This window comes from Liolophura sinensis, chromosome 6, assembly GCF_032854445.1.
Source record: "Liolophura sinensis isolate JHLJ2023 chromosome 6, CUHK_Ljap_v2, whole genome shotgun sequence".
Taxonomy (NCBI): Eukaryota; Metazoa; Mollusca; class Polyplacophora; order Chitonida; family Chitonidae; genus Liolophura; species Liolophura sinensis.
Genome location: NC_088300.1, coordinates 66,584,281 through 66,610,692, shown reverse-complemented (window position 1 = coordinate 66,610,692; position 26,412 = coordinate 66,584,281). Strand labels below are relative to the sequence as shown.

The 26,412-nt window shown below is 39.7% G+C and overlaps 1 protein-coding gene across 1 annotated transcript; it reads right to left on the bottom strand.

Moving 5' to 3' along the window:
• Positions 1 to 1,332: 1,332 nt before the first annotated feature.
• LOC135467450 (xanthine dehydrogenase/oxidase-like) lies at positions 1,333 to 26,034 on the bottom strand. Its single transcript, XM_064745223.1, is given in 35 exon segments — positions 1,333 to 1,826; positions 2,860 to 3,033; positions 3,754 to 3,921; positions 4,450 to 4,536; positions 6,291 to 6,405; positions 6,784 to 6,836; positions 7,841 to 7,915; positions 8,511 to 8,639; positions 9,322 to 9,417; positions 10,167 to 10,251; positions 10,639 to 10,784; positions 11,356 to 11,547; positions 11,900 to 11,986; positions 12,327 to 12,414; positions 12,806 to 12,875; positions 13,424 to 13,487; positions 13,837 to 14,055; positions 15,060 to 15,179; positions 15,427 to 15,602; positions 15,875 to 16,088; positions 16,318 to 16,480; positions 16,727 to 16,911; positions 17,042 to 17,154; positions 17,543 to 17,636; positions 17,901 to 17,977; positions 18,985 to 19,152; positions 19,406 to 19,491; positions 20,132 to 20,211; positions 20,214 to 20,250; positions 21,018 to 21,104; positions 21,774 to 21,850; positions 23,437 to 23,498; positions 24,701 to 24,827; positions 25,021 to 25,129; positions 25,997 to 26,034. Coding segments are annotated over 35 exon segments (3,918 nt in total). The 3' UTR covers positions 1,333 to 1,769.
• Between the last annotated feature and the right edge of the window lie 378 nt (positions 26,035 to 26,412).

The following is a 26,412-nucleotide window of genomic DNA, read 5'->3' as shown; positions in this document are numbered from 1 at the left end:
GACTATGACGTTACTTTGTAAGCCAACAAGGGGAGGTCACCAACTTTCTCCGCCGACGTTATGTATGTATAATTATACACAGATACTCGCATTTCCTCCAGTGTGGTGTGCTATTTTGGCTGGCGTCAAGATAATTCAGTATTAGACTAGCAATCTCTGTGCTGTATTTCCTACAGCAAACAGAGTAAAACCAGAGCAGCAACAACAGTTTGATATAGCCTATAGCTGACAAATGGCCACACGTAAATGGTGAAATACGGCCTCTTGCCAATTTACTGTTCACGGTAAAGGCTTAGATAGTCGCAGCATAAAAGCTTCATAGCGCATATACCATTGCTAAATCAGAATGAACTTTACACGTCAGAATTACTATACCGTACTAGATCACGTCATCACAAGAATTGAACAGTACCATGATAACAATGCAAAAGGACTATTCCATTGATAATGTACTGTGTCTTGTGCGCCGAAGAAATGGCACCTGCACGTATAATACGTCAATATATGACCTCATTTTCTATAGCAACTTACACTAAATCATCTCATGTGACGTTCCCCAGTGTGAATGACCTAACGTATCACCATGGTCTGTGTATGATACGCACAAGATATCGAATAGCGCTTGCCACGCCAAGAATTGTGGTCAATATCGACGACATCTAGCATTGTGGACTTGCCTTGTGTTATAACACTTCACTTCTGCTACTTTCGGTCATTTTGGCGTTTTACTACTTCTATCACAGTCTCCTAAAAGCACAGTGGCCATTTTCACATAACGTCGTAAGTTATATCTTTTCGTAACTTTTTCGTAAATGACTATTGAAAATGACAAATGACTTGGTCTGGAAGTAATAGCGCCATAAAGCGATGGTCTTTACGAAAAAAAAAGTTACAAAAAAAAATTTACGAAGTTTTGTCAAAAATGGGCTGAAAACAATCGGATATTATGTTGTATCTTTCTCGGCGCACTGGTGATTCAGATCCAAGCTCGACTGATCAATGTTTTCTTTTGTAATACATTACTAATACGATATGTTATAAGTTTTGCCACATCATTGTCATCAGAAATTCAGGGACGAACGTTGGATTACTCAGCTTGAACGAAATTGCTTTATACAGATGTTTTTTTATTGGTTCTCTAGCTAGGAGACGAATACTTGATCCAGCCCAAAGTTTCTTTGTAACGGAAATCAAACGGAAGTCAAACAAACACGCCAGGGATAAGAATAACAGAATTAACAATGTTTATTTACAACGTACAAGATGGAATAAAATATAACATGTAACTACTCTTCTCGTAACTTTTTCGAACATGACAAATACCTGATCGAGCTCAAAGTTTCTTTCTAACGGAAACAATAAAGTCAAATAGGCCAGAGATAAGGATAACAAAATTAATAATGTTTATTTCCAACGTACAAGATGGAATTAAATATAATCAACTAGAATATATGTTTTCTTCAGTAAGATAGCTTACATATACGACTTAATTAACATAACATGGTACATAAACCGTTGTACTGTATACTTTTATACGACAATATAACATACAATATCGGTAACAGCCATGCATTAACCCAAATTATGACTTGCATTCAATTAGAAACGTGCTGCCGCGTTCAAAACAGTGGTGTGCAACAATCGCATTCTCGCGAGAACTCCTCTAGACGGGATAAGGCCCAACGAAACTCAACGGCGTTATGTATCATTGGCAGGGCAGCGCCTCACATTACGATCTCATTTTAACTGTGCAAATATCGAATACCTGGTCACGGCGTGATAAACCACGGAGTCTTTGGCGAGTCTTCTTTTAGGTTGCTTGATTCCTGTTAAAAAATAACACAGAAAGCACCTTTTCGGTTTCATTTCGGCGGTTGTCATTTCGAAAGTGGTTTAAGAAACAGTATTATATCGCTATCTGGGATATCATACACTGTCTCGGTATACCACCAAATCTAGTGAGGTTGCTAATTCGAAACCCACACTAGTCTGAGCCAATTTTCAGCACCAGAACTTTCATTGATTCAATTTACCACTACAGTATGAATGGAACAGTTTTCGATGGAAGTTGTGAATTAAATATGTATATTCTTGGCAAAAACTCTGATTCCATTTGTGTCATGCAGGGTTTGGGTTGGATCATGAGTTCGCGACATCACTTCATATGGTCATGTATCTTGTCATTTGTGTTTAACGAATCAAACAAAGCTCGTATCTTGTCTTTTTAATTGGTCTCCTGACACTCTTCTTAAAAAATTAAAACATCAGTCCTTCGACTCTTAGGTTGAATATTCGATCCAACCCTAGCTAAAACCTCTGAGGTGGAATAGTTAAATCCAACTCCCACTGAGGTCGAATATTTACATCCTGAGACACTGACGTCAACTTTTGAAATAAACTCCCGTTAAGATGCCTGAGGTCAAACATTTGAATCCAGCTCTAGTTAAGACTTCTGGCATCGAATACTAGTATCTGAATCCTTTTCATACTGTGACCCCTGAGGCCGAACCTTTTGTACACTTCAAGAGGTCGAATATCTGAGTCCAACTTTTCATTATAAGACCTCTGAGGTCAAATATTCGAATCCAATTTCAACTGACAACTCCGATGTCGAATTCTCATATTCTCCGAAATAATGTTGAGAGACACATTGTAAAATATATAGATTACGCGCACAAGCCTGCTGGTGTCATCTAAGATAAAAAGTTTACAACATGAGCTCCACGCAAACAAACGAACAAGTGACCAGACACTGTATAAAAAACTACAACATGGAGTCAGAGTAAAATCCGACCAGCGACTAGACCAGCTGAAGTTGCAGTGACTCTTGAACGTTTCACCTTTGACAGACTTGCTTACCTGTACCGTCTGAGTGAAGCTGTCAGTGCAGGCCATCCTTATCCTCTCAGGTGTGGCCGGAGAATCCAATCTGAACACCCCAGATTCCCCGTTATCAGCCCGACTCGCCATAATGGCATCTTTGATAGCGAAAAACACAGAGACAGCCAGACCTAAGGGAGGTTCACCGATCCCCTGTAAGTGAGACATGCATGGGCATGAAAGCTAGAATAGAATTCTACTATGATGGTTTACAAATGTCACATTTGGATTTGAAAGGTGGACACGAACTAGTACAGGAATCCTGCTGTAGCAACATGTTGTAAACGCCACAATTTCATACATCGTGGTCATCAGCTTTAAAAGTCTTTGTGGTATATTTAGGAATTATTTACGCTTTGAATATTGGCCAGACCAACACGACTGATATCCATTCAGCTCCCACCACCCAATCAAAGAGTTTGATATCAACATGTAGAGCAACTGTTATATTCTAGATGTATTTCATGAGGCTCAGTGAGTTTTGTGAACAGCATGCAGAGCTTTAGACATTTAGTCTTTGTTAGTCTAAAAAACATGTGGTGAGGTCCATACGTACATACAGCTTAACTATTGAAACATTTCTATTTCTGTACTTCTCTGTTTTTACAATGTGCTATAACAAAGTTTTTTCTTTGAATTTCTTGTCTATATAAACCAAACAAATCTATCTGTATAGGTTTATAGAGGTTACAACTTTCTACAATATAGAACTTGTGGAAATTTTGGTCAATGATGGCGTCGAAAACAGCAGAAGCCTGTAAACACAGCTGTTAGGAGTTATAGACTGAGAAGAATAAAAATTTATGTATTTATTTATTGGATTGGTGTGTTACGCCGTACTCAAAAGAATAAAAAGACTGAACGCAGTCCTACCCTAGAGGAATATACTGCCTTCTCCATGGTCCCTCCTTTTAGCAGGGTGACGTTGAACTCCGCCGGTATATTCCCCACACTGGGGATTTTGTAAGTTCCCGGGCCTGTGGTGAGCACGTGACCTCCGGGGGTGACCTTACATTGCTCTAGAGCGACCAGACCGTAACCCTGCCAAGTGTACACGCGAAAAATATTGTCAAGCACACAATAAGGACTATGAAAATCATTAAAGAAAAAGATATACAACATAAATGCACAAAGTCAAGATACAAATTTTCATATTTGATAGAGAAATTATGTATGCTCCAAGATGAATATTGTAACTTACATAACATAACAAAATGTTTTTACCCAAACCGGCCAAATCTGACCTATCGTTTTATCGAGTGCGACGACAAGACATCACGTTGAGTAATTGTAGATCAATGACGTCTTATAAATTGATACTTGCACCGCCGCATTTTCTGTGGGTTGCTACCGTTTATGAACCGTTATAACAAAACCCTAAACTGACAAGAGGCCGGACTTCCTCGATTAGGTGTGACCATTTGTCAAGTACCACACTGTAGCCGGTGTTCTGATTCTACTCACTATGCTGTAATATTTTAAACTATGCTGAACTGTAAGAAATATTCCTGATAAACAAAATCAATCACCTGACTTTACATTTTTCATCAACACCAAGGTTAAACCCACCTGCATAAAACCACCTTCAATCTGTCCGATGTCAATGGCCGGGTTCAGACTCTTACCCACATCCATCACAATCTCTGTCCTCAGCAACTTCATCGATAGGAGAAAGACGTTAAATCAATGATGTGTACTTACAGAAAATCTCATCAACTTAATTCAGAATACAATTATCATTATCACATTGCGCTAAACTGCGATAGTTCTTTACTTCATACCACTGTGTTCTTTAACCGGCTTTTTAAGTTGATTTGAAGTTGGCTAGTAGCAAATTTTAAGCATATTTATATAATTATTCATTAATTTGACTCTTGATTAAGGTCATATTCCAATTTAAAGTATAATCAACATCATTAAAAGATGGAAGGCAATTACAACCTCGTTGCTACGCTTTAATCTCGATATTTTACAATACATGTAAAAAGCAAATGTTCAGATGACGCCACAACCGCACGTACAACTGCAACCCACAACTTTGCATAAAACAATATTTTATGTTGTGTAACAATTTTCACTAAAATCCACACGGCATCATGTCTTGGCGCTTATAAAGAATGTTACACTTTGTAAGAAAAGTAACATTCTTATCAAACGATTGACTAATTGAATAAAAGATTGCTTGGTGTTTAACGCTGAAGATTTTTATTTATTTGACGGCATTCAAGTTTATGGGTCGAAGAAATCGGAGTGCAGTATAAAGCAGAGGGCTGTGGGATTGTGGGGGTGGACATGGGATTGTGGGGGTGGACATGGGATTGTGGGGATGGACGTGGACTTGTCGGGGCGGACATGGGATTGTGGGGGTGGGCGTGGGATTGTGGGGGTGGGCGTGGGATTGTGGGGGTGGGCGTGGAATTGTGGGGGTGGACATGGGATTGTGGGGGTGGGCGTGGGATTGTGGGGGTGGACATGGGATTGAGGGGGTGGGTGTGGGATTGTGGGGGTGGGCGTGGAATTGTGGGGGTGGACATGGGATTGTGGGGGTGGGCATGGGATTGTGGGGGTGGACGTGGAATTGAGGGGGTGGCGTGGGATTGTGGGGGTGGGCGTGGGATTGTGGGGGTGAACATGGGATTGTGGGGGTGGGCATGGGATTGTGGGGGTGGACGTGGGATTGTGGGGGTGGGAGTGGGATTGTGGGGGTGGACGTCGAATTGTGGGGGTGGACAAGGGATTGTTCGGATGGTTGTGGGGATGACATATGATTGTGAGGATGGACGTGGGATTGAGGGGGTGGGCATGGGATTGTGGGGGTGGACGTGGGATTGCGGGGATGGGCGTGGGATTGTGTACAAAGGAGTGGGACTGTGGGGATGTTTGTAGGATTGTGGTGATGGGCGTGGGATTGTGGGGGTGGGCGTGGTATTGTGGGGTGAACGCCGGGATTTTGACGGTGGACGTGGGATTGCGGGGATGGGTATGGGATTGTGGACAAAGGAGTGGGACTGTGGGGATGGTTGTAGGATTGTGGTGATGGGCGTGGGATTGTGGGGATGGGCGTGGGATAGTGGGGATGGGCGTGGGATTGTGGGGATGGGCGTGGGATTTAGGGAATGGTGGTAGGGTTGTTGGGATGGTTGTGTGGCAGTGAGGATGGGTCTGGGGTTGTGGCGATTGTGAGGATGGTTGTGGGATTGTAGGGATGGTGGGGTTGAGAGGATGGTTGTTGGGAATGAGAGAATGGTTGGGTGATGGTTGTGTTGTTGTGAGGATGGGTCTAGGATTGTCGGGATTGTTGTGGGATTATGGGGATGGGTATGGGATTGCGGGGATGGGTGTGCGGTTGCGGGGATATGGGCAAGGGATTGGGAGGTGGGGTGGCTGGGGGGATATGGCCCTATACCCACCTGATGATCTCCTGTAAGACAGTCTATCTCCACCTCCGAGAATCCTGCCCCACAGGTGTAATATGACATAAACCGCCCAGTGTTCGTCCTCTTGTCATAATCCAAATACTTCACGCTGTGCGTGTTAACGATACAGCAACAAGATATGTCCAAAAATTTCATAAAAAAATGTTATTTTGTTACCACTTGTACATGGAGAATAAGAACCTTTATAAAACTTCCACTTTTTTTAAAGAGTTCAAAAAAATAAAATAAAACAAAATAAAAGAATAAATGAGTTTTCTGCATGGAGAACAAGAACCTTTAAAACTTTTAAACTTTTTTAAAACGGAATAAAAAATAAACGAGTTTTGTTTTGAGAACAAATTGTTAAATACTAAATAAGAAATAGTTTCAGTTACATGGTTTTTGTGTATATGCTAATGTTACAAAGCAATCACACATCAGCGCAAGGATGAAATAGAATAAGATAAACAGCATTGCAAATCTTTACCAATAATATCCTGTGGCTGACAGACTGACTCTGTCCTCATACGCTGTTTGCACCTGTAAACAAGAAGATTCATATGTATCATTCCAAAATCAGCAAAATGTACATAATCTGCCTATTCTTTTCTGATTGAGGATAGATGGGAAACCGTTTTCGGAAACAATCTACTGCCTTCATTAAATGTCAAAAACTTATGGCACTCTATGCAACAGAGCCATGGCAAACCAATTTACTATTAACACTTACCAAATCAAACCTCAAACTATCTTATCAAGGCAATGCGATTTCGATCACATCGGCCCTTTTTAACTAATGTATGCATGTATTCGTAATCTAAGCGTCAAGTTCAACATTCGTGTATACCGTTCAATTTTACTTGTTTTTGAAGACAAGATACCCTTTTCTCCGTTATAAAGCCAAAAACGAGTGGTTTAAATCAGCAACAATTTACTGATTTATACGATTGGTGTTTTACGCCGTACTCAAGAATGTTTCACTTATACGTCGGCGGTCATCATTACGATGAGAGGAAACCGGGCAGAGCCCGTGGAAAACCCTCGACCATCTGCAAGTTGCTGGAAGACCTTCCCACGTACGACCGGAAAGGAAGCCAGCAAACAATAATTTAAGTGTACGTCATGAAAATTTCAGAGAGAAAACCTCCCACGAATGAATAATGTTTACGCTGATCGTGTCCAAACTGAACCGATGACACAAGAAACCAAGTGACATCGTATGTGTAACAAGAATATACCGTAAAGTATGTATGTGTAATAGTACATATTACACGAATATGAACCTCATCGTAAGTTAATCTCTAATTTTCGGCTTTAAAAGTTGTCACTGAGATAAGTATTTAGTCTGGCATAATGTTTTATTGCGTATATCTCAAAGATATGATAAAATTTTTCACGTCGTTTATCTCTGAGGTGGGATAACTTTTTTACAGCCTTATTTTGGGGGGTTATAGTTTGACAGCTTAATCGATTATCTTTCAGTAACGTAATCTTTATATACGTTAATGAGCTATTTGTGAGATTAATGAAATGTGTCATTTTACCCAATTATCCCAGCCACCTTCAGGGTTGGCGTCGATGATCGGTTGAAGTCTACGAAGAATCTTTTCACAAGCTTCCTGTCAAAAAGCATACATTCATCAAACCGATTTTTTTGTTTAGTATTTAATGCTCAGCTACTTATTGGAACATTTTGTATTTTAACAAGTACTCCATATCAACCAAATCATTTACATGCTTCTACTTTTGCACATACGCTGCAAAATATGACACACATTTCTAAAATCTAGTCAGCTTTGCTATTATGGCAAGTGATTACTCTCGTGTAGCACTGAAATGGGATAACTTCAGACTTGCACGTCTCAAGTCTTTTTGTTCTGCGCAAAGTACGGTACAGATGACACCGAAAACCTAACATGTTTTGCGGTATCATCTGTAACGTACTTTGTCTACCCATTGTGACGCCCCGCTGTTGACGCTGCAGTGGGATGTCCAGCGGCACTGAAATGATGTTATTTGTCCCACATTGACTTCTGCCGGTATCCCCTTAAAGATGATGCATGTTTCTCTTTAAAGGACTTCAAACCCATGGTCTGAGAATAATTTTTTTCTTTGCAACATCACATTCAACTTCACAACCCATGAGACAGACCTAGAACCATTGTAATGTTCCACTGGACAAAACTGATATAATCTCTGTTGCAGAAAACTTACCTTGACGGCAAAGCCATTGATGTCGGAGCTCTGGCTGGCAGATGTGGCCGAGGTATTGGGGACAGTGTTAGTGCTGGTCTCACTGATGATAATTCTAGCTGAGGGAATACCAAGCACTCGGCTGGCTACCTGATGACATACCATAGTGTCTTAAATATGATTCTGAATAATTTCATACCAGTGCATGACGTCTAGTACATTGTAATTAACTGCACTTTTTTTTACCTAATTTTGCTTAAGCCATGGTGCTACTATTTAAGTACTACTACTGAAGAACACTTAGAATAAAACCCTAACAGAGTTAAATTGACAAGAGACCCGATTTCACCGTTATAACATGTGTGAACATTTGCCGACTATCACACTGTCGTCACTGTTCTTGTTTTACTATTTATGCTGTAGTCTTTTATATAATGGGTGGTAAACATTCCCTAATGTCAGAAAAGCTGAAAATTTCTGATCATAATCCATTTCTGTGGGAAATTTACTTAGAATTGCATAGGCCTAATATTATTTGACGCAATGTAATTCTCGTCCATTCCTCTTGACGTCAAAGTGAGGAAATTCAACCAGGCCTGAGAAAACGGTGAGAGTGACAATGACTCTTTTGTCACTCTTGGAGCTGAGAAAAGATTCAGTTGCTTGCCTGGATGGAACCCTATCATGGGTGTGTGCGAGGATTTCTCTGGGTTTGCGTCGGGCAATAGTCAATTGTCTTTGGACCATGAAATGAAAGTCCGCCCCCTAAATGACATCATTAAATGACGTAAATATTAGTATAGCATAAAATAAAAATGAAGACTGTACATACCTGTATCATCTTGGTGTGAAGGCCCTGTCCCATCTCTGTGCCTCCACAAGTCAGTAATACAGAGCCATCTGTGTATACATGTACCAGGGCACCACCCTGTAACATGTATAAAGAGAATACTGCCAAAACTATTGCGACATGAATCTTGATTTCGTTGTGTAATTGTAGTCAGCCGTTCGGTCAGTCGACCATTACACCCAATGTTCGAGAGGGTACGAGATCTCTTCTCATTGATTAATGTAACTTTTGAGGAGGTTCGACTTTTATAGTATTGGATGGGACCGGGTCATAGTCCACCAATTCAGTGTAGTTACATTCGTGGAAGAATAACGCGTGTCTCCTCAGTGACCCTAGAGACTTACAGGAATAAAAACTGTTACTCTAATTACTTAGGAAGCAGTGTATGTGAAAATTTTATCATGTTTTACATCGCTTTAGAATGAACCATGATACGCTGATGCAATTTTATTTCACCATTTATTAAATATCTGCAACATTGACTGATTTCGTTGAAAAGTTTTAGGCCTGTTAGTGTAAGTCTGTTAGTTAAAAAGAGGCACTACTAAGTGTTTTTTTTTATATTGTGGGAAATTACAATGTTATCTGTGTTAAACAATGTTAAACGAGATAAGGGAAAAATCCTCAAACAAATCATTCAACACGTTGTTCTTATTTAAGAAGCGTAAACATTGTGGTTAAGTATATGCTTTTGCAAATTTAGAACGTATTAAAGCGTACGCCGGTTTAATGCAAATCAAACATGATGGGAGCGATGAAACAGAACACATCCGTAAGAAATGTAATTCTAAAAATAAATGATGTCTTATAACATATCCAACCTTTACCTGGTTTAGTGCAGGTTTATCAAAGATGCCGATTGGCCATTTCACAGGTATGATGGATATCCCTCTTTTCTTCCACCGATTTGCCCTACAAATGAAACCCATGAAACGAAGGGAAATATCAACAAAATCAATGGTAAATGACATATGATACGCACTATTTTCCAAAACATGTTTTAAAAAACATTTTGATAAGCAATCACATTATACTACACAAAAACAACCTTGTGTTTACATTAGTCAAGTTAGCTATTTTCGCAACTACATGAAAGGTGTCCAAATCATTATTCTGATTACAGCCATAATTACACTATAGATGCTATCTGATAGTTACATTCTTTTACATATTTTAACAGCGCTGAACATGTAAATTTAACGATAAACAATATTTCTTATTACAAATATGAAGTCACGTGACCCAAGAAGAAATTTTATGAAAGCATAAGCACAAAGTGCACGTAATTATTTCGCTTACCTGTTATATGCTCTCACAGAATCTCGCTTTTTCTCGAAGTTGACCTTATGGAGAACGAGATCCCAGCATTGCCGGAAGGAACACTCGTCCATGGGCATGTTACAGTAAGACCTCTCCGTCAGCTTGTACATGTTTATTTCCCTTACCTACATATATGACATAGCATGAGCAGAGTCTGAAACGCCATAGTCTGTTTTAGTTCAAACGGAAAGCACTTGAGACTTAACCACCATTCATAGTATAGCCATGGACAGTGTAAGCACTCGTGACTATATATGTTTTACTTCATATAAATCACCGCAAAGCTATTTCTCCATGTCTCCGTGTAGCAAATTTACTTGAAAGTGTGATTACAGTAAGCTGTTCGGGAAATGCCTACGAGTACAGCCGTTGTTGAAAACGAACTTAACTCTCAGTGGAAACGTGGTGAATTTAAATATAATTCTCGACAGGAGGGCTCAAGCTATCCATCACAAGTGGACTGGGTAATTGCGTTTCCCAATGTGTAACATAAAATAGGCAACATTCACATTCTTACGATGGGACTTCGTGAGCAAAAACTTGCCAAACATGCTCTAATTTTCTTCTCTATGCTGTAGTCTTTTACATTTTATTTCGTAAAACACTGGCGGTTGTCCCCGACACTGAAGAACTCAGGTAATCCTACAGACACCAATTTGAAACTGAGTAAAACTGAAACTGAGCTTTCAGATTTACCTGATTTTGAGTAATACCTAACGTAACCGCCATATCTGTTAGAATGGATTCTGTGACAAGCATGGCCTGCGGGGAGCCAAACCCTCGGAAAGCCGTGTTGGAAGGTAAATTCGTCCTACACACCCGGCCGTTTGCAACGAAGTTTGGAAAATTATAACAACATTCTATCGAGTGCAGCGCCCTTAGTAACACCTGTGAAATGAAAAAATGATAATTCTTGTCACAGATTCCTAACCCCTTTATACAAGCCTAAGAATCGGATTTGACAATGCCTCTTGTCCCCAAAGACCACAAAAAGGGTATCCCAGGATTGATGTTTTTATAAGATCTAATCAAGAAGGGCTATGATTTCAACTTGATATCGAACTTTTGCAACTTGCATTTGAACACGAAAACTTTCCCAAGGAAAGTATTTTGATAAGGTCTGCTCTACGGAAGCACTTCAAATAATTTACGACCATCCGCAGGTTGCTGACAGACATTGCCACGTACACACTTCAAATAAGTGTCAAGAATAACTACAACATGTTTTTGATGGACTTACGCTCGCAGAAGATTCTAAGACATTCCCGCCATTTAGATAAAAGTCAATCCACAAAGCCATCACCCGACCATCATTTCTAAAGCCGACCTGTAATAATAAAGAAACCACACATCTTTTTTTATAGACGAAATAAGTGTTATACAGTGCTTGCCATAAATTCAAAGGTGCATTGGTGTTGACATTATAATGGGGACGTTCTTTAAGAGGCAGATCTTGATAAAAATTCACTAAACTATGGGTAAGACATCGACACACTGTTTTTTCTGTTTGTAATTAAAAACACAACCTTGATCTGGTATATTTATTAAAAACCAAAATATACCGTCGAAACGAACTAATCAGCAGACCGATGAAGAAATAACGCGGTTAAGTGGAGGAGCAACTACGGAAAACTCCAGCATTTTAAGTCAATACACCCTCTATGGACCTTGTACTTGGCGTAGTATGGATGTCTTCCTCCCGTAATCATCATGTCCTCTTGGCGCCCCAAACAGCACCGGACAGGCACGCCATGTCTGCAACAAATACACACCATACAAAATATACTTAGCCAGATGACATTTTTGTTACAGTACATGGATTCATGAGCTGCATTATTCACTTGGCCCATACAGACTTGTCTTTAAAAAAAAGACATCCGAAGAATTTCGCCTTAAATTTTGTACCCTTCAAATGAATGAATGAATGAATTAATGGTAATGGCTTACGGCCATTTTAACATTATCTTATGCACGAACAAATTTCACAGAGGCATATCTGTAACTAGAGTGTCTATGTATCCGTTTTATTCCCAACAGCAAATGAAAATGTCATTCTTTCTTTGGCAAACATAACCATACATAACATCGTTAACTTCATGCCCTTCAGCCTAATGTGGAAAGCGAACGGAAGCATGTAATAACTCACTTGTGTGCTGCAATGGCTGCTGGGATGAGGCCCAGCTCAGGATGGTATTCCTTCCCACCAAAACCACCACCTGAACAACCAAATCACGATACTTTACAACAGAATGTACAGATGGTATTCCTTCCCACCAAACCACCACCTGAACAACCAAATCACGATACTTCATACGACAGAACGTACAGATGGTATTCCTTCCCACCAAAACCACCACCTGAGCAACCAAATCACTATAATTCATACAACAAAACGTCAAGCCAACAAAAGTAACGTGCCCTGACTTTCGGTTCACATTCAATTATATTATTGCTAGTCAATCCACCCCTCCCACGCTATTGCATGTATATCGACACCAATTTACCTCACTACTTACACGTTCTCTTCACTGAGAGTCAAGTATTCCATGTACGCTGATTAAACCACAGTATATGTGTCTTCAAAATGTTAATAAGTCATGCAGCGTATATAACATTGTTGTTTTAGTTGTGCAAACAGACACTTAAAGACTGTCCTGTATTATTATGTTATTTTCACTTAACATAGAACAGTCGACATCTAAATCAGTCGAGCTCTAACACAGCGCAAGTTTGTCAGTGGATACGGCTGACTGTCTGTACTTGCCTAATCGTTTTGTTTTGCACACAATCTTGCTCCTCTGAACTCCAAGGGCATCGGCCACATTTTTCTGGAAACAGTGCATGACATTGAGATAAATCATTTAAAATTATCAAAATTAACATTAACATAACTGCAATTTACCATTTTTTCACCCTCGTGGAATAACGGAACAAAGGATCCTTAAAGCCTCTAGTTCTAAGACAACTTTCCCAAACATTCAACCTATTTAAAAAGTTTTAATAGACAATGCCTTTTCTGATTAACAAAAAACACACAAAAAACAAACCTACGATTAAATGGATAAAGGGAGATTTCAGAGTATGACTCTAGGTCGCTACAGCAGATCCACGTAACCAGTTAAACCAGTGCCATCAGGTATTCATTGGTTCACTAGATGAAGGACATGTTGCTCTTACCTGTACTTGTGAGGGATTCTGACTGGACACGAACACTTCCATCTCATTGCCCTCTTTAGGCACCACCAGACAAGACTGGGTCTCCATATAGAAGTGTTCCTGTCCTCCTCCCTGGACTTCTCCCTCCATGACGTGGTCACACTGGGAGAACGCCGTTTCCGGGTCTCCCTGACCAACACTGTCCTCCACCGGGAAGAAGGACTGATGTCGGATGGCGTCCTGGATGGGACACACGTGCAAGGAAGAACGAATTAGTGACAGACAATTATCATTTTTGTATAATAAGCATGGGTATCAAGTTGTGCCCTGATCCATATTAATTGGTTGGTGATTTACCCCGTACTCAAGAATATTTCACTTATGCGACGGCGGCCAACATTATGCTAGGAGGAAATAGGGCAGAGCCCAGGGGACATCCACGACCATCCGCAGGTTACTGACTGACTGTCTCATGTACTACGGGGGAGGAAGCGAGTGTAAGCAGGATTTGAACAACATGACCGTATTTATGGGATGCTCCACTGTCTAACCACTCGGCCACGAAGCCCCCCAAATTTCACTTCCATGTTTTAAACTATCTTTTATGACAAACCGGTTACCTTATATATGGCAGATGGGCCTGAAACAAGCACCTGTTCTTATTCGAATTTAACCGCGTGCCAAAATTAACAACACTTATATATCAGACAAGCCTATGTTCGCCCGTTGTCAGTTTATACTGTAAATGGGTGAGGCCTTCTGTGTTTTCCACATGGTGTTTTACTAGTGCAGCATCACTATATGTATTTTTGCATACAGGCTACCAGCTATATTGAGGTACCATCGTTGTGTGACTAAAATAATGTGAAAAGCATTAGACATTATGCTGGAGATGTAATATAGGGTACGGGACTACCATACTGAATATGTCTTTCAAACCATCATCTAAAAGACAAGAAACGATACGGATAGAGGCAAAAAATGCTGTATAGTGACTGAAGACATATAAGTTCCCTAAAATTGCCCACCATGGCTTATGAATATTGCATTTAACTTACTGTGTTGTTTATAGTAAACTGCAAAATCGTGTTGTAAACTTGTATAATTAATGTCTTGGTAGGTTTTGTTCTGCCTGTTGGGATATAATATATGAACGTTTCAGTTATTTTTTTTTATAGATTTTGCTACATTTATATACTGTGGGCTTCAATGAGGTATCTGACCAAATCTTTTCTCTCTTCTACCTGTATGCTAACAATAGCGGTTTGTTCCTCGTATTGTATCTTCACGGCTTTGCTGGCTACTAGGGCGTGTTCCTGAGTGTCCGCCAGAATAGCGCCCACAATCTGTCCTTCATAATAGACCTGAAATAACAGATGGTTCAAAGCTAATCTTCATAAGATGGTAACATATATATGTAGTATATACTCATAGGCCTTTGTTCGTAAACTGACGTCACTTGAGCATCTACATGCTAATCATCATTACAAGAGCTGAGAAACGAACAATCAGAAAGCCTCGGAAACTAAAACATTTATTTATTTATTTATCTATTCTTTCAGCTGATTAGTCAATCATTCATAAGTTGCCCTTTGCGATGAAGTATCATACCTGTTCTGTGGCAAAAATCTCAAGAAACCCTTCAAATCCAAAGACATTCTCGCTTGGTGCGTCTCTGTGATCTATGTAGTCCACGACCCCCGGGAGTTTCACAGCAGTTGAAGTGTCCACACTAACTAGACGGGCGTTAGCCCTTAGGCTCACCACCAGACACATCTGTAACTCACCTGTGTAGAATACGATTCAATAATTATTACATAAAACACGTTTTGTATTGACTTTGGTGGAATTGGTATTAACATTTGTAAAGCCTTTCCACCTGATACTAAGCAAAGCAGAATAATACCAACTATGTATGATTAATCTGATATACCACATATTATATCCCAGGTCTAATCAAGTGAGTCACCGTGGGTCAGTGATTGCTGATGTGCGCGAGGTCGGAGCTGGTGGTTGTAACGGTTCACTTAGATCATTATTCATACAGGTGAATTTTTACCTTCAGTTCTAGGCATGTCATCGATATAAATCGCTTCTCCAGTGGCCTGTTTGTATGCAGACTGATGTATGAGGGGTCTCCCCACGGGGTCCATGGGGTTCTGGTCGGTGCTGACTTGCTCAAACACTTGGGTACTCAGCAAGGTTGGTTCAGGGAAAGGCAACGTGGCAGATTTTACCTTTTGTTGAACGCGATTTCCGTTTATTCCTGTTCCCTGTTTATAGAAAATTGAAATCGCCTTGATGTCCTTGGCAACCGAAGGTAACATTTACAATTAATAACCCAGTTATGAATTTATTTGATCTTTTAAGAAAGAAGAAAAAAAAAACACATTTAAACTATTGATTTACGAGAATTGTTTCCAGAGTTATCCTTATGTGCGATAAAAGGAATTCTAAACGTTCGATTCTAAACGACTGTGCATTCATTTACCATCAACTCACGTTGTTATCAAGCGAAATCCTCAGTTTCAGATAGAACTTGTAGAAGAAACTGATGGCCAGAGTCCGGCGGTAATTGACCATACCCCCTGGGGCGTCGCTGGCCAGCTCGAGCTCTTGTGTCAGGAAGCTGACCACGTCAGTCAATAGAGAATCCTCCCAGCGCCTGGAAGACAAGGTCAACTAATTTTGATAAATGTTTTTTTTCTGGTCTGTTGGTTTTAGCATGCGTAATTGTAGGAAACTGAAGAATTGTTAGAGCCAAACTAGCCCCGGTTTCCAGTAGGTTCATCAAAGAAGTGATTTCCTAAAATTCCCAATCATTGACGCAAAGTGATTTCCTAAAATTCCCGATCATTGACGCCAAATATGCATAAAATAGAGGGTTAATTATGAGAGAAAGACAATTCACCTTCCAATCATGTTATTCGCTGTTTTTTGGGCTATGACTGTTGTCGGTCCCATCCCGCCAAATGCTAGTGTGACGTCATCAACGACGTCAGTATTAGCTTGAAAGCGGGCCCTGAACCCGCTGTTGACAATGGCGATGTCGTCATCACGTCGGTGAGACTGCTTGAAACCTTGGAAATATTCGTGCTTAATTAAAAAAAAACAAACAAACAAACATCACTTGATATTGTGCATTACAATCTAAACTGACATTAAATATGCGTTTCTAAATTTCAGTATTAATCGTCTACTAACGAACAACTTTACAGAAATTTACCTTCTGTGTGTGGGGTATGAAAACAGACATGAGAATTTCGTCTTCTTTCACAGATGTCCTCCGATAGCCCGTAAAGAAACTGTCATCCATTTTCACGTCCCGTTTGCCTCGATCTGAAATGGTAACAGAGAAAGCAGAGGAAATACAAAAGAAGAAGTAATAGTCTATAATTCTTTAATTATCAAAGCTTTACAAATTATTTTTTAAAATAAATCTTCTTCTAATGTTAGAATAATTTGTAAAAAATGAAAATTTTAGCTTTAAATTTTCTCAGTTTAAAAGTTTAACGTGTCGTATTAAAATTATAAAAATCATTTTTAACATTTTAAAACTGGCATTAAGATCTTTAAAAATCATTTTCAAAGCTTGAAATAAGTCAGCATTTGTAAATCCACACAAAAGCACGATTTATGGGCAAGCAACGAGCAGCTGATATATACATTTATCTTCTTAAATATTATTAGTAGTTGAAATTGATCCACAAACCAGTATGCGTTATACCTGCGGATACTGCTGTCAGTTTAACTCCGGCAGCACAGAACAGTGGATTGAGGTCGGAAATCGGGCTTGCAGTCATTATATTTCCTCCAACGCACTGTGCAAAATGAACAAACCTGTTATTTAATATATTTATATAATTTACACTGAATAATTTTCACTTTTAACTTTTTTCGAAAGCTAATATTAAACGGAGGCTAACATTCTTAACACGGTTGTCATAATTATTACAAAATTACTGCATGTGGCTTAATTTTCCAATTTATGGACTAAGAATTTAGCCCATGCATAATGTAGTGATACAATCCTTAGCACTTCTACGACATATACCGCCAGTAAAATGCCATAAAACTATACCTACCGCCACATTACGAATCTGTTTGCCGGCAAACCACCGTAACATTTCCGCAATAGCCAAAAATATCCTGGTTTTGTATTCTACAAAAATGAATGAAGTAAAGAAATCTTATACATAGGGGAAAATCACAATATCAAAATCCTCTCCGGCCGTAAGTGGGAAGGTCTTCCAGCAACCTACGGATGGTCGTGGGTTTCCCCCGGGCTCTGCCCGGTTTCCTCCCACCATAATGCTGGCCGCCGTCGTATAAGTGAAATATTCTTGAGTACAGCGTAAAACACCAATCAAATAAAATAAATAAATCAATATCAAAATCATTCACATTTTCCTAGATTTATATGTACCCTGGTAAAAGCAAACTAACGGTGAATATGGTACCGATACTTCTACAGAGATTCACAAAGCTACTGAATTATTATATGGATATGTTTCTGGTGTCGGCCTATTCCATAGCCTCGTAAGAATCACGTGCAGATAAAACTAATTTATGGAACTACCAAGCAGATAAGAACACATGGCCGTGTTCGTTTAGGTCTGTTCCTCTCCTTGTCAGAAACATCTAAGGCTAAACCATTTGAGGTGTTTTCTTTTAAGGTAACTAATTCTTTGTAATTGCAATGAAGTTATTCTTCACAGCAAAGCAAGGTATATACCGAAAAATTTATGAGTATCCTACAGTATTTTATCTTTCTTTTCTCTCTATAAGTTAATTCAGTCTCGGGCTCCTCTCTTACTCAGTACATGATGGTTTACCTCACTGCAGTCATGTATAGCCTCGTACTTTGTGAATCTATATTTTAATGTCTGGTACTTTATCTATCTCTCTATACATATACTTAGTGCCTGGTAACTACTTTACCTACATACTCGCATACATCTACTCAATAACTTCTCAATGTACGATCTTTACCTACACATGTACACATTGTAATTTGTCCACCTATACACTCAATATCATAGTGCAAAAGCATATACCTAAAAAAATCATGTTTTTTGTTGTTTTTTGCATCTTTTTATGTATCTGTCTATTCTTTTGCATTATGCTAAGCTTTTTTTTGCGAATCAACAAGTTTTGCACTCAATATACCTGGTAATTTATCCACCTGTGTCTCTAGAACCTTGAGTAGGTCAGACAGGGTGACCGCGGCTCCTATTTGAACACCATCTTGTAGACAAGAAATTTTTCTCAGCTCTGGAAGATGGTTCACGGAAATCAGCACTGGATATAACATGTTCTTGATGCGCATCTCAATCCCTGTGAAGAAGAACAATGTTTTAGGAAAGGCGCGACTCATAAACTATGGGAGACATGGCAAATAACAATCGTTTACATCGATGGCACGAGCAGACAATTGACTTGTTCTGTTTTCACCTAATGGTATGTTCTAGGAAATATGACCAGATCGATTTTGAGTTCAGGGTCATGTCTACTTTTTTCACACTTTTCATTCGCTCAACGATAAGTATTCAGGTACGAGACACTTATGGAAGCCGAACTATCATCGTACCATCGTTCCATCGCCCGGCGATGGCACAAAGCGATGGCACGATGGCACGAAGCGGTGGCACGAAGGCCCGAAGCGATTGCATGCTGCTAGAAGAAGAAGTACAAGATCGCATGTTATTCCATATCCACGAAGCAGTGGCACGATGACACGAAGCGGTGGCACGAGGGCACGAAGCGATTGCATGCTGCTAGAAGAAGAAGTACAAGATCGCATGTTATTCCATATCCACGAAGCGGTGGAACGATGACACGAAGCGGTGGCACGATGGCACGAAGCGATGGCATGCTGCTAGCAAGAAGAAGTACAAGATCACATGTTATTCCATATCCACGAAGCCGTGGCATCATTAAAGGAAGGGCACGATGGCACCAAGCGATAGAGCGAAGTGATTGTACGATGGCAGGAAGCGATGACACGATGCTAGCATCGTACCATCGCTTCGTGCTTTAGAGCCATCGCTTCGTATCATCGTGTCAACGGTGGCCTTATTCGGTTTCCATTCGTATACGCGATACCATGTAAGAATAAGATAAGACAAAACGCCAGCAACTTCTGGCCAGTGATACAGCTGATATTCGTAGAAGATCGCATATGGTAGCCCTTGCTCACTGAACGCCCTTCGTAAATGAACGACTATTTAGGATCAATTCTCCAGAAACTGCTCTGCCAGACACACATCTTCAAAGACAGGGACATATACTTGCCTGTTTCGGTATTTCCCACCACTAATTTTCTTCCGGATGTTGAGTTTTCAATTTTAACAAAGCAGATAAACTTGCTGGTCTACACCAGGTTACACGAGGTCCTTTGAATACGATATTCTTGCTTTCTGTCGGATCCTCCATCTATATCACACGTATAGATAAGCATTATTAACGTTTAGTTCTACAATGAAGAACTTATTATGTGTGTCATACAATATACACTTGTGCATCACGTGAAACTTACCTGTAGATCTATTCTTTTGGATTTTAGAAGGGATATAGTAAGTAAGACAATTAAGTTTGTGATGTAAAAAACAAAAGTGGAAAAGTTATTAAGTGAATGTGTGCAGTAACTGGACGCTTGAAAACGTGAAGGATAAGAAACACAAAGAAAGACGTAACGAGTGAATGAGTGCTTAGGGCTTAACGTCGTACTTTACATTTTTTCAGTCGTATGACGACGAAGGAGTTCTTAGAGTGCATGTACGTGTAATATGCCTCCTTGTTGGAGGATGGATCTCTTTTATCTAGTGCTGCCCCACCCAAGCCATTAAACTGAAACGATCAACCAGTCGTTGCAGTATTCCCTTAATGCTGAACACCAAACAAGAAAGCTATACAACTTCCTCTTTTAAGGTCTTGGGTGTAACCCGACCAAGGATTGTCCCTGGGTCTACCACCCGAAAGACGTATTGAAACGTGTGATTGGATGTACCTACTCATAAAATATGTACGTCCGCGAAAGTACACCTTATTTAGTGTCTGTATATTTTATAAATATATATGAATTTACATGGAAAATCATCTTCCCACCAAAACGTTTATTTTCTTCATCGCAACGCCACAGGTTTTCTGTAATGTCCAGTTCGAAATGTTTCAGAACAAGTACCGTTATTTAGCACGCTTACCTGTAGTTCTGGGGGAAATATGGGGTCTTGAGTGGGGTCATATGCCATAAGACTCTCTGTATTTTGGAGCTGGGAAGCTTTCTGTAGCTGGATGGAGAGAACAAAAATTGTTAAAGGAACAGACAGCTCAAAATTGAAATAATTATCGCCAGACGGACAACGAAATCTACAAGAATACGTTTATACATGTTTTTAGGCGCACTGAAATGGAATAAAGCACTTATATTTTATCTTAAGTAAAATATGAACTATTCCAAGATTAATAGCTGTGCGATTGATAGAGTGGGAAAAAACGTGTGATGACGTCAGAGTACTTGAACACCGGCTAAATGATTCAATAAAACCCATTTTACTGTAAAACTGACAGCAATCAAATTAAGAAAGAATAAGGTCAATTTAGTTAAATTTGACATTTTTTCTACACTAGTTTGTCAAGCACGACCCAGTTCTCACCAACCAAATGTAAAGTGGTAGCAAAAAACCTGGAAATGAATAAAAACATGATCTATATACATGTAGCTTTATGAGATGCGCATGTCTTAAGTACGTAAGACCAGGGAACTCTTTTTTTTCACCTGAGCCTGTTACCTTTGATCTCAATCAAGCTGTTCTTTGGTGATCATCATCAATACGAATTTTTAATCATTCCTGTTCTTTGTGAAGCCTGTTCAAAAATTATTGTGTGCAATGTATATGGCAATATACTGTTTTACATGAAGCACTCTTCTTGGTAAGCAAACATATGCATGTACATACCTGCTGAGGAACACGTGTGCAACCTGTTTCTTCACAGTTACCTCCCTTCGGCAACACTGGTTTTTGTTTGTGTCACACTGAAGACGAAAGTCACAAAGGAATTTCTTGAATGTAAAACTGTTTATTCACGGTACAGTAGCAATGGGAGAGGTACACCCAAATAATATCAATCGTGTGTATAAGGGGAAACTGAAATATCTTGGACTACATATTATCAATTAACACGGTGGATAATGGACTATCCATAGGGAACGCCGACTTGATTTATTTGGTATTCTGGCATACTAAAACACACGGCCATTGCTATAAGTGAAGTATGACCTTAAACAACAGTCAATCAATCCATCTCGGTTGGACCATCGGGAACTATAAATTCCAGCAAATCTTTGGCGGACACAATGCGTTTAAAGCTAAATTTCGTACACCTAATAAACGCGTACCTCTTCGGCCGTACGTGGGGAAGGTCTGTCAGCAACCTGCAGATGGTCGTGGGTTTCCTTCGAGTTCTGGCCGGTTTCTTCCACCAGAATGCTGGCCGCCGTCGTATACGTGAAATATTCTTGAGTACGGTGTAAAACACCAATCAAATAAATAAATAAATAAATAAACGCGTACAATGATAACACAAATTTACAAATATTATTATTTTATTTGTATAGATTTTCTGCACAAAAATAGTAATGTCGACACTATTCTTATAATATTTTATTAATCTACGGAACGTTCCATATGTGTATCCACGTTAACTTTTTTGACTGTTAACACAACCAATAAATTGACTACAAGTTGACTACAAATGAAATATTGTTTAGTAAGACGTTAAGGTGTATTTTTTCTCAAACGGAACTATATAGTATAATGGCTAAGTATTTAGAAAAATTCTTTTCACATGCTCCCCGACTTTACAGCTATGGTGAACATCAAGAAACACACCAAACTTAAGAGAAATTACAAGCTTTGTATAATCTGGTAAAAAATTTAAAAAATAAGGCCTCAGTCGGTTAGCGTCCTAGCGCAGCGTAATGACCCAGGAGTCTCTCACCTATGCGGTCGCTGTGAGTCCAGCTCATGCTGGCTTCCTCTCCGGCCGTACGTGGGGAGGTCTGCAGCAACCTGCGGATGGTTGTGGGTCTCCCCCGGGCTCTGTCCGGTTTCCTTCCACTATAATGCTGGCCGCTGTCGTATAAGTGAAATATTCTTGAGTACGGCGTAAAACACTAATCAAATAAATAAATAAAATAAATCAAACTAAGGCAATGTTCTTTAAAACTAATCCGACCATGGAAACAGGTTATAAAGTGTTTACCAAATCTTAGCGGTCTTACTCATGGGAAACTTTTCAGTCCTTAGGTAACTCTGGTCTAAGCTGTGTTGCCTGTTGTTCATTCCTATCTTTGTGATGACGTTTTGTGGGCAAACTGATGGCGTATTACTCGTCCATTGCCAAAGAACAATGGTCAGTCCAGCTAGGAACAGAGTCGTCATTGCGAGGGGAAAGTTATGCCATTCATTTTTGAGATATCTTGGTAAGAACATTACGGCGCACGCGCAAGGACAAACAGGCACATTCACCCATGGTCAGATGCAAATCTGGATGTCCACATGACATTCACAAAGTTGCATAAAAATATTTGAGTATTTTACGAATTTAACAGGAACTTACCTGTGAGAATGTGTGGAAGCCGTCTAGTATAGGTCTATAACCTGTACATCTGCAGAGATTACCTGAGGGTAAATTAATCAGATGCTCACTGAATATAAGGCGTGCAGTATCAAAAGAATTTTTAGTCCTAAAGTAAAAAATTAGTTATTTGCAATTCAAAGATAATCAGCAGACCGTTCAGGTCAATCATTTATGCAAATCTATCCAAATCACGGTCACATTTGTAAAGACAACTTTAACTGACGGAATTATCATCACAAACTCTGAAACATATATGTGCTATTAAAATGAGCATGCATTAGACTATGGAAGAGAAATTTCCAAAAATGCCAGAAAGACTTAATCTTAAAGCATAGATAATCTTTACTATTCCAAGAAAGTAGGGGATTTTCTGTACATATTAGCCAAGCTTATCAATATTCAATGTCGTTAATTTGATAAGAGCGTTTGTATTCAAAGCTTATGGAGGAACAGACGCACAATTCTAGTCGTCATTTAAACAGTCAAATGGAGAGTAATTGACAAGTGTTGTATTAGACGACTATTACTAGTATGTCGTGAATTGCCTGACCGGCTGTACTATCGTCAAAGCGATTACTTATTTTGAAATGAACCACGGGATATGGCTTAACCATAAAATGTTACGGATCAAGTTGGAATTTCGGGTCCTTTCGTTCATTTTCGGAAAATATAGGACCATTTTTGCTCTGTTGTGAACATAGCTTTTATTCCGACAGCACCAGTTGGCAATATTTCCAGAAGGCTTGGCTTCACGTCAATGTTGAGTGTCCATCAAGGCTCCTAGCCTACTAACATATGTAGGTGACCCCATAGTTTGACCGTTAACCACAAATATCTCTATATATTCTTTCTCAGATGTTATACATAATTGCTTCCAAGTCTCACTCAGTAATGAACGGGTTGGGTGGCGCTACAACATACATTAAAATGAGATGTTATGCTTTATCAGGGATTGGACACGATTGGTCCCAAGTCTTATTGGTCAGTAAACGTGTCGGGGTAGAGCTGTATGCATTAAAAGTCAACATTCTCTATATGCTTTCTCAGGGGTTTGACACGACTGGTTCTTAGCCTTATTGGTCAGTGAACATATTGGGGAAGAGCTACAAGCATTAAAGGCTAACATTGTCTATGCTTTATCGGGGCTTGGACACAATGGGATCCATCTCTTTGAGCGCTAACTGCTAACAATGTCACTTACAGGAAACTAAAATGAAGGCTCATACACTATCTTATAGCTTACCTTCTAAGGCCTGGGTGATGTCCTTCATACTGGGGACAGGCTGGTTTCGGAGGAGAGCGTACATGGACATCACGAACCCGGGGGTACAAAATCCGCATTGACTACCGTGGAACTTTGCCAGACGTTCCTGAATGAATACACCACCAAAAACAAAGAGAACAGGGGTGGAAACAAAAAGTGACATGGTTTGGGGCCCTACACTTATAACAAGTGTTCAATGGAAAAGTCTGCATACAAATGCAATGACCAACAAGTGAAATGCCACTGAAAATTGACACTAAAAATATGGTATAAGATTTGTCGACGCAGGTTATACTGACCTGAATAGGGTGAAGGCCTTTCCTTAGACTTCCGATTCCCTCCACGGTGGTGACAGCCTGACCATGTAAAGAACATATGGGTGCCAGGCACGCATTCACAGCATAATTCCTGGCACAGATGTTCAGGAAGAATTTTGAATTTATTAAAATGTACACAACAGACAATTGGCGTGTGATGTTTTTTTGTGAATGAACAGTATAACGGAATCCGCCTAATACTTAAATTGCTAGATCCAACACACTGATTCGGAGAAGAAAAGGTATTTTTTGGTTTAATATTGTAATCAATGTTTTTTTTTTTCACTTTCAGTCAGGTTTATCATTGCTGGCGTCGAAAATGAGCCCCACTGATTACAAGCTACGGATTACATGTAACTTAACCATGGGCGTTAACCATCTGAGTTAACGAGGACCAAAGTAAAAGTTTAGGCTACATGGACACAGTTATATTACACTTAGTGAGATCTTAACACTCTCTAGCACACAAGCAGATAGAGGGTGACAGGTCAGAGAATCACCATTCTGTCTTACAACAACAGGAAATCCGAATAAAGTTGTGTTTACCCTTTCTGTTTCCGTGTCGTTTAGCTAGAACCACAGAATTTCTTATCCTTCATGGCACCATATAAGTAATCGAATTAGCAATTAGTATTTGAATGTGGACTGTGGAGAGGAGTGTATATTCTGTTAGGTAAAACTGAATTTGTATCTAATTTATACCAATCTATTTAGTAACAGAGGAGTAACGGAAGAAACCATTAGTTAGAAGTTACAAGATGAAACTTCTAACTTGGAACATGGAAGTACAAATAGTTTACCTATTCTTGTTGAAGTCACAAGTCACAAGCTGAACTTCTAACTTCTAGCTAAAGGTCTCTATTACGTGCATACTTGGCAGTTTTCTTCAGTCATCTTAAAAGTGAATATATGTGGGCTATAAGTGAGGAAATGACCGTCAACCTAGGATAAAGGATACAATATTTTGTTGTTTTGCTGGTCGTAGCGGGACACCATTACCGTGCACGCCCCACATCCTCCCTCTCCGCACCCAAGTTTACTTCCCGTCAGGCGGACTGTGAAGTCGTTGTCAAGGAAACGAGTGATCTACGACTGAACCGGTTCAGGAGTCTTTCACGTCCAAAACGTTTGTAACAGTATGGAATATGTAATGCATAATCACAATGCACCTTTAGTCTGTCTTTTTTGTGTGTGTGCAAGTTTAAGAACACATGAGCCTTTGGGACATACGTGACATGTTTGAGATTACCACATGCCAGGAGCCTGCTTGTGCAGTATCCGTGATATGTGTGCAATTTACAGATCAAAGGCTGTGTCTGAACTTCGTCTAGAGTTTAGTCTCTAATTTCTTGAACAACAGACTTTTTAGGTTTT